This window comes from Colletotrichum chrysophilum (genome assembly GCF_026319265.1).
Source record: "Colletotrichum chrysophilum strain AFK26 chromosome Unknown scaffold_384, whole genome shotgun sequence".
Taxonomy (NCBI): Eukaryota; Fungi; Ascomycota; class Sordariomycetes; order Glomerellales; family Glomerellaceae; genus Colletotrichum; species Colletotrichum chrysophilum.
In genome coordinates, this window is record NW_026517671.1 from 2,220 (window position 1) to 11,500 (window position 9,281).

At 50.7% G+C, this 9,281-nt stretch overlaps 2 protein-coding genes across 2 annotated transcripts; both read left to right on the plus strand.

Moving 5' to 3' along the window:
• Nucleotides 1-576: 576 nt before the first annotated feature.
• On the plus strand, nt 577-1,140 carry COL26b_014432 (uncharacterized protein; the record flags this gene model as incomplete). Its single annotated transcript, XM_053187003.1, has 1 exon — nt 577-1,140. The coding sequence occupies one exon, from the start codon at nt 577-579 to the stop codon at nt 1,138-1,140; it is 564 nt and encodes a 187-aa protein (XP_053029051.1).
• Nucleotides 1,141-7,044: 5,904 nt separating this feature from the next.
• On the plus strand, nt 7,045-8,184 carry COL26b_014433 (uncharacterized protein; the record flags this gene model as incomplete). The annotated part of the gene is made up of 1 exon (XM_053187004.1): nt 7,045-8,184. One exon carries the CDS (start codon nt 7,045-7,047, stop codon nt 8,182-8,184), a length of 1,140 nt encoding a protein of 379 aa, XP_053029052.1.
• Between the last annotated feature and the right edge of the window lie 1,097 nt (nt 8,185-9,281).

Below are 9,281 nucleotides of genomic sequence, written 5' to 3' on the forward strand. Positions count from 1 at the left end.
ACTTGCAAGACGCACCGCCGCACCGAAAAATTCGACACTAACCTTGTGGGGCGGACAGAATCCCCGAGAAGAATTGAGGAAGTACAGCGATGCTTCCGGGATCCTTCACGTGGCGAGCGCTTGTGAAGTGTCTGGTTCCAAACCTCGACGAGTTCCACCTCGTCAATGGAGTCCAATGCTGCTTCCATTGTCGCCTTCGCCATCTGACGAGTTGGGTAGGAAGGATCCTGGTGTCCTTGCATGCTGGGAAATTTCCAAACACGCCCCCTACCCCGCCGGGCTGTTACATCATCATCACTTCCATGGCAGGCGTAACTTACCCCGGCGTTCCACCTCCAAAGTCTTCGTGCCCAGCTCCAATGTCGACTTCACCAACTTCAACATCGCCTCCATCCTCGAGTTCGACCACCAATCTCGTTCCTTCGCTGTGGCCAAGTCACACTCACCGCCAACTCCAACTTTTCAACTGTAAGTACGGTAAGCTGCGTCCAATTCCTAATTCGATCTGCTTTCCGCCATCCCTTCAATCGGTTTGCATCGAGGGAGGTTTTCTAACCTTGCATTCTCCAGGTCGAAATGTTAGCCGTGCGATCCTCCGGGCAACCCAGACCCGATTCTCCGCGGCCATCATCTGCCAAGCACCAAACCTACAGCGGCCTTGCCGAAGCCCTCAAGCCTAATGCCAGCGTCTCCTTGAAGAGGACCACGGCTCGGGCTGCTGCCAAGGCCACCGAAGCCCCGTACAAGATCACGAGCGCCCGCGCAGGCTTCAACGTGTCTAAGGGCGTCATGGTCGTGATGTACAAAGTCGAAAGTCCAGAGATGCCGGCTAGCCACATGCCGACCGACAACGACGGATGGATCCTCGAGAAACGTCTGGATCAGAATGCCCTGAACTATTACTGGGCGAAAACTATAGTGCGCAGCCGCCAGACGAAGCCTGGATGGACGAAGGCAGCCTGGTTACAATCAGTCGAGGAAAAGCAGCGAGCCGAGCGTCAGACACAAGGCAACCGCGCTTCTGACGTTGCCGTTTCCACTGCGGGCCCCGACATCACTCAGAAGAAGAAGCGCAGGCGCAAGAGTGAGGAGGACGAAGATGGGGATTACGTGCCACCAGCAGCCAAGCGCGCACGATGAAGCGAGTGGGAACGGAAATGGCTAAATCTTCAAACCAAAGAACCGAAAGTCCAATGAATCTCAATTATCCCCTGAAGATGGGCATAATTAACGGGCTTCCAGTCTGTTTGTCCGGGGATGTCTTATGAGCAATAGCAAGATATGGGCGCACTTGAGGGCATGAATATGGGCAGCTGGTCTCGTACATTTTGTTAGTTATTGTAAAGTGCGCTGATGTAGTAGCCATGCCAAAACATGAGCTGCTGATTATCCCCTTTGGACCACAGTCTCATTGATTATTAGTTGTCGTCAAGTGCTGCACTATCCTTGCGGAGTTGAGATCTTATACATCTCATGCTACTTCTTATATGCTGAACGGTGCAACCTCTACTACTCTTCATGTCCCGAGTTATCCTCCTATCACATAGATGCGACTTTGGGATTCCTCACTCTGCATCCATCCATGTCCGTGATGCCGGTTGGCGAGGATGAGTCGAGATCTGTGAGGAGAAATTTGGCTGTTATGGCGGGTAAACTAGCTTGTAATCTTCGGGCATATCAACGAGAAATGGTTCTCATTAGCGTATTGAGGAGCTGTCTGCCATTGCTCCGGGTAAGACAACTGGACCTTTCGACCAACGATTCAAAACATGTCCGAATTCAAGTCGAAATGGGTATGGAAAGGAATGAGGTTGAGAATGAATTGATCAAGGAATGGTATGCCCGGGAAAGAAACAACACGTGGTATTTGAAATCAAGTGGCTTTGAATGATAACGGAAGACCTTAATTTAGCTCCAGACACTTCCTTACCCTCCGGTCTCAGGATGGCGAATGTTGAAACGCATAACTTCCAACAGTCACTGAGCAGTGTGGACTCCGGGCATGTGGACTCTGGGCAGGTGCAGGCACCCAGTCCTTTGTTGAGTTCCTCCATGGCTCACGTTGGCTAGATATTTGTCAAAGCCATGCGCATCTTCAGCTTCCAATTACTTCACACCATTCCCATCCACCACGACAAATGCCGACGGCAACAAAGCCGCCATACTACCTTGCATTTCAAACTTCCCCCTCGTATTTCTTTAACCAAAATAAGAAGCATGCGATGTTCAACAACGGCAAGCGCGACCCGCAAATGAGCGTGGCAGTCAAACGCGGTTGGGAGACATAGAAATAAAACGAAGCCCGTTCTCATGGACAGTTGCCCTCTAATCCCTCCGCCAGCCTTGAGCCACGGCATCGCCCGCAACAGCGCCATAATAAACCGTCACACCGCAAAAGGCTCAATACCACATAGGTCGAGGGAGTTACAGCTGAGCACAACTGAGTGGTAAGGCTACACCCCTGCGTTGGAGTACCAGCGCGAGCACCAGGAAGAAGTTGAAAGGAAAAAACACTGCCGTGAGTGCCCAACTTCCCAGGACATTTGAAGCCTGGCTAATTTTGCATCTTCAACGCCAGGGACCGCTTTGATACATCCATAGGGCCCTCGAACATGCGGACCGGACCGATCCTGAGCTCGAACGACATGGTCATGCAATCAAGACCATATCTGGCTACTGAGTTAACAGTGCGGTAGACGTTGAACTCTTCGCGTAGTATGACGATGTTCAAACGCTTAGCTGGAATGGGAACTAGAGTACGATTCGTGCTGGCGCGCATACACAAAGATTCTCAGCCACTGGCCTGGCATGCCACGCGGTCGCCAAGGTGCGTTGGAACCTTGACACCTCAGCCCGCGCATAATGAAAAGGTACGTGCCATCAGACACCGTCATCGAAGGGGTAAGATCACCCCACGTAAACTCGTTTGGAACGATTAGGAACCATTCCTTTATATAGCGGCCTAGAACATCACTTGAATCCCCTGACCCAAGAATCATTACTAAATACTGGAAGGTTGTTGATGGAAAGCTTGCAGGCAATGTCATTTCTGCTGAGGAGCAAATCGTGGATACTTCGAATTTCTCCCCGGTGTGCATGTCTCACTTGAGTTATGAGTACAGCACTCCTGTAGACGACTGTCGCTCTTTTAGTTCGGTTTGCCTGGAGTCCGCCGTGATCCAGCCGTGAAGCCCCCAACTGCCAATGCAGTGATCAATGAAGCCTTCCACATCCTATTCATGACAATGCCATGTAATTGAGAGACCTCAGAATGTTCATGTCAGCCAGTCTTCTGGTAGCCCTTCGCGGAGCCCTTCGCAACTGCTGTTGTCAGATGTCCCTGTAAATCTGATCACCAGAAGTATTACCAACACGTCTCAGATCTAGATAATGGCCCTGAACTCATGCAATCTTGATCGCACTGAGTGATGATCAGAAGCAAGGGCTTGAAACTTTAGAGCAAGTGGTAAGCTTTGACCTGATGTGATGGCGAGAAACCTAATCTAGGAGTAAGTAGTTGTGTTCCCTTTATCGAAGGCGCCTTAAGATGTATATAATGAACCAGGTGCTGGAGTTCCGAACACGCATCAGTTTGAAATTTGTACTGTCTGGAGATTGTCATGGTTTGGTTCAGTGCTCAGATTCCAGGATGCAGCGACCTTCAAGTGTCAGGCGGTCTCTAGTGACATCCTTCACTTCCATCCTCTCCTTAGAGAGGCAGTCTGTTTGGATTGCATGAGCCAGACTTTCCCAGAGATGCATTAATCACGCGTTTGACATGAGTGAGAATGTTTTGTGTGATGTGACGTGATCATCAGTGCCATGACAGATCTTGCGGCTTTCGTTTTCGGTTCTAATGCTGAGACTGAAGGCGGGCGGGCAGGGAAGGATGTAGGAGTCAAAATCTTGAGAATGGAAAAGCGCGTTGTGGTGATACTGTCATAGGCGATGTTAATGAAAGGTGGAGGTGTGATAATATAAAGCTGCTGATGCTTCTTCTCTTCGCGGACTATGGAAACGAAAGGATAAACGTGCATCTTTCATTCGATTATCACGATGAGGTCTCATCTTCATCCCGGCGCGAGACACAGGGTGTTTCGAAATGGCATTCAAAAGCGAATATGACGTTGGGAAAACATGCGTCCTGCTTATCTGACCATACAGTAACACACAGTTGAAGTCGACAATGCTCAAAGAATTATAAGCGCTGATTTCCTTACGACAGTCTCTAAATGCAAGTCTCTCTTCGTGGCTTTGTTCGGTAGCCCTGTGAATCAGTATGCCTGGTCTCATAACAACGTCCCGTCGCTTGTCTTCATGTCTCTGTTTGTCCCAGCACATGATAAAGGTGACCAGTCCTAGGAGCAGTCGAATCCCGCTGGCGCCCTTACAATAACCCATTGAAACACACTCAAGCTTGTTTGGGTCCTGAGATACGCCTGCTACTAACATGGGACCAGGTCCCTGGTTTATCCAAGACCTAGCTACTGCGGATTCAAATGTAAATATGCCCACGTTATGAATCGTCGACATCTAGTGCGTGACGAGCGAGGTACGTTGTGCAGCGCCCCGGATGCTTATTGCCATATCCATCTGCTTATCCTGATCCCAATAAAATCTCCCATTCCTACCGAGACCGGGCAAGTTCGCCTTCTGCATCATGCGGCACGCAAGCAAGTCGTCAGTCATGGTCTCAACCGTAATTTATGGCCTCTCGTCTTTCAGCCATGCGTAACACATTCGACATGTGACGAGTTGATGAATAGCGGTACAGACCACTCTGAGTTAACCCCAGTTACCCTACCATCGCAATGACATGCGGCCCACGTACAACAGGAATCGAAAAACTCGTCTTGACAAACTCTACACGCGTAGGATCGGCATGATCACCCGAAATTCGCCAGATATCGATACTACCGCCTGGAATACGACCATCATACTGATCGAATGTCGTCGAAGCGACAAAACGGCTGGAGCTGTCAAACACGACCCCCTCAGGCAGTATGCCGTCGAAGGCGTATGTGCCCACTGTTGATAGAGTACCCTTGGCAGGCTCCACGCGTAGTAAGTTGAGGGATGAGAAGAATCCTTGGCTGGGGCTGTTAAGTGAAGGCGTGCTTCGCTCCAGGTTTGCAGTTACTGCCCACAGTCCATCTGGACTGACTGCAAGTACCTCCGGCATGACTCCGACTTCGGCATGAGAGACAACGCTATGTTGAGGGTCCCCATTTTGTTCTCGTGACGTATCTAGACGAATACTGGAAGATGTTCCTCGAGGTGCCTCGATATCTGGGCCAACGCACATGGCGTTGGAAAGAATATGTCGCCCGTCCGGTGTGAACTTCGCCGTGTATGGTGCCGTCTGCAGATTTAACGAATTTCCCCATCTTTCTAGCTTAGCTTCGGAACCCTGTCGAATTACTGTAACCAGAGTCAAACGGGGTTGCGAGTAGTCTGTCAGGGCTAAAATATCAAGCTCTGGATGGAAAGCCGCGTCCATCAGAAGATGTCCAGAAGGCCAGTCAGGAATAGCAGGTGTTGACAAAAGAGACAGCTTCCCTTCCTGAAATCGATACAGAGCAATAGGTGTCTCGCCTCCGGATCCAGCAAGGGTGTGTGTCACCGCAACCAAGTCCCCAGCTGCATTGACTGACACAGTTGAAGGTTGAAGAAAAAACCTTCAACGGTGTCCACTACTGCAGGTCTGCCCAAGTCGATAGGTCGATGACTGTGATTTTCCGCGAAGAGGGTAGTTACGACATCGTAGTGTTTGGGTGTGCAGACGGCCGCGGCCCAAGAGTCTCAACAACAATCGCATAGCGACCGTTTGGAGTGACCGCCATTGCTGTGGGCGGCCCAACTACTGCGTTTCCAACAGATATGTTCGAGACTTTCCACGTATCGGGATTGTCTTTTATCTGTATGATAGACAGAGTATCCGAAACTTGAGGTGGTCCTATTTTACCATCCGTATAAGCTGAAGACACCATGTCCGCATCTGAGATGGCTACAAGAAAGCGGCCCTGGAAGTCGATATGTCCAACATGAGGAAGGTAATGACCGTAGATAGCCCCTCCAGACCAGAGGACTACTGCCGCAGCAGAGGAGAAGAAAGCCGGTGGCCACATAAGGACTTGGCTGTGGAAGTTTATGATGAACAGAAGGTAGGGTTCAAGATGTGATGTACGTATAATTCGTTGGCGTTTCAAACAGCCCGGTGACAAATGGCTACTTTGATGGGGAAGAATATTGCTGGCTTTAATAGAACGGCTAGATACTCAACTTTTTGCGCCTTAAGCCCCGGCCGGACTGGGAATCGGAGGCACACTCCACCTCCAAGACTCGCTCACAAATACGCAGGGCAGCCGACTTTAGAGTTGGGGGATGCTTGGCCGAGATCGTTACGCAGTTCCTCGGGGTTAACGGGTTTAAATGCTCCGAGTTGCGATGCTTGCATGATATCTTCTCATGCAGCATTTTTGGCCTGCCTTTCGTCAAGTTCAATGTCTTGTGTAATCTATTTACTGGCGTGGTTCTAGTTACACGATCGAAGCCTTCAGTGTCGCTCAGGTCCTCGTTCGCGCTCCCGGTGCCGTCTATGGGGCCGTCTGTTCCGGATAACACCTTGGCCTTGACTCGACGATGGCTCGGTCTTGGTATTTCACGTATCCTGGTAGCCCTTATGCCATACTATGCGACGTATCTCTTGAGCCTCTTGGCGCTCTTCTTTGAAGGGCCAGACTCCGGGACATGATGGCGGATCATCACTACGGTCGTGTTCGGGCATAAGCAAAGGTGGAGCAATCTTATCACCAGTCTTGAACCACTGCTTGCGGGGTCCGTCCGAATTTCCGTGTCTTTGGGGTGGGTGGGGCTGTCCCTGTCAATCAGCGGTTCTTCTCAGCCAATGTGGCCTAAGCATGTATGATTCTCGCAGCATTAAAACCGCCATCCTGCAAATCACTACTTTCTACTAAGCAAGCAAAATCATCTGCATATCTTTAATTCCCTATCAGACACATCTGCACTTCATAAACTTCCGAAATGCCATCTCAGATGCCAAAGATCCTGTTGCTTGGCGCAACTGGCTATATCGGTGGCAGCGTTCTCCATCACTTGCTTTGCCACCCTTCCCTGACGCCAGCCATCACCAGTATCAACCCGATCACAACTCCTATCCGCGGCAGCCCGGACCGAGTCGCAAAGCTTATAGAAAACTATGGATCGCGTGTAAATCCCCTCCTTATTTCCAGTCTTGACGATGTGGATGCGATCACCGAGATCGCCTCCAAGCACGACATCGTCATCAACGCTGGGTCAGGCTTCCACCCGCCTTCCGCCGAGGGAGTTGTTCTTGGTCTCGCGAAGCGCAAAGCTGAGACTGCTGCGCCAGTTTGGGTCATTCACACTTCAGGCTGCTCCAACATCTCCGATAATCCCGTCACGGGCGTGGGACGTCCGGACGTGGAATACGATGACGCCAATTCCGTCGAAGTCTTCGCGTTCGAAGAGGCGGAGAACAAGACTGAATGGTACGCTCAGCGCGCTTCGGAACTCATCGTCCTTCGCACAGGAGATGACCTAAACGTAAATGCAGTGAGCATTCAAGCGCCCATGATCTTCGGCACCGGCACAGGGCTATTTCAACAGGCTGGCTTGATGATTCCCCTGACGATGGCCTTCGTGCTCGAACGTTACGCCTTCAGCTGTGGCGACGGCACAGGGGTGTTTGACTGGGTGCATATTGCAGATCTGGTAGATCTGTACGTGCTTTGCGTGCTCAATATCATCCAGACTGGAGGAGAGCATATACCTACCGGCAAGAGGGGCATCATCTTCCCAGCCGTTGGAAGAGCTCTCGCAACAGATGTGGCGAGGAAGTGTCTCGATCTTGCGTTCGCGAAGGGAAATCTCCCCAAGGAGGGCACGCCGCAGGCAAAAGAGACCCGCCAGCTTGATCTTGAGGATGCAGCAGCGAAATTGGCTGCAGGTAACATCGCCGTAACGGAAAAGACGTATGCCGGACACCGAAAGATGAAGGGAACTATTGCAAGACGGAAATTGGGGTGGAAACCAATCCATCTAGACGACACCTGGGAGATGGACTTTGATACAGAGCTTCGAGCTGCTTTGAATGGGCAGAGGACGTCTACTGTCGCATCATGTCTCGCCGCAGCAAAGTAAAGGTTCACGTATGTGGTGTGCGGCTCCGGCTAGGATGGGTCTTTCTTGTTCTCTACACGTTTCGATAAAGTCAATAGACCCGTCTTGAGAAGCTACTCACGTGTGATTTCGAGTTCCCTCTATGTACTAAGTGGCCATTCTGTCCAGAGTCGTTGCACTATCGGCCGTCCAGCTCGTAGCTTCTCCCAAAGATTTGGCAGTGTCCCATTGGCAGTGTCTCAACCGAAGCCTGAATTCAATGGCGGGAGATTACATGGGGTGATATTCAGTGAGTGTAGGGTAGTTCAGTAATTTGACAAACTCCTCTATCCCTGGCGTCTTCTACCTCAAGCTTTGATGTAGCCATGGTTTGCTTTGCTGTACTACCAACGGTGCACATGATGACGAGACCGGAGAATATGTGGCATTTCAAGGTGTGATGAGCTATCTTCTGTCCAGCTTCCTTTCGGCGGGGTACTACAGCACCAAATGCCGCACTGCGTCTTGCCGAAAGGCTCATTGTTTCGAGGTGACCGAGGAGTGACGAGAAGGTCGCTTTATTCCGGAGCAACCGGGTTGTTTCAAGGATACCGTGATGTTCCGAGGAGGCCGTTTGGTCGTGAAGAGACCGACGGCGCTGATCTCATCCTCTGCTCCGCATCTGTTTTGTGGGCTGTGACGACGAGCATCTGCGGTAAGGTTTGAGGTTGTTCTGGGTGTGGCCAGTCGAGTGGCCTGCTTTCGTGCTTCACCCTTAGACGGGTAACAGTCTTCTCGAAAGCCCTTAAGTTTGAGGAAATAACACCCTCTGCAGGGCAATCCTCGTTGCGGTAAAGTACACTGTAGGTGCCTCGTCCTGTGATTTCCATTCTTTACCTTCATCATGTCACTAGAGGAGAAAGCTGGAGTATGGGAATTGTGTCTAAAGATGACCTGTGTGTGTGTGTGTGTGTGTGTGTTTATTTAACGTCTGTGGAGCTGTAAGGGTCTAGGACAAGGTCGATGCCATTGGTCTAACCTACTACTACGAGTACAATAAATCTTCTTGAAGAACAGGAAACAGAACCATATCCTCCCTATTTCCTGGGCATTCTTATAACCTTGCCATTGACCTTGTC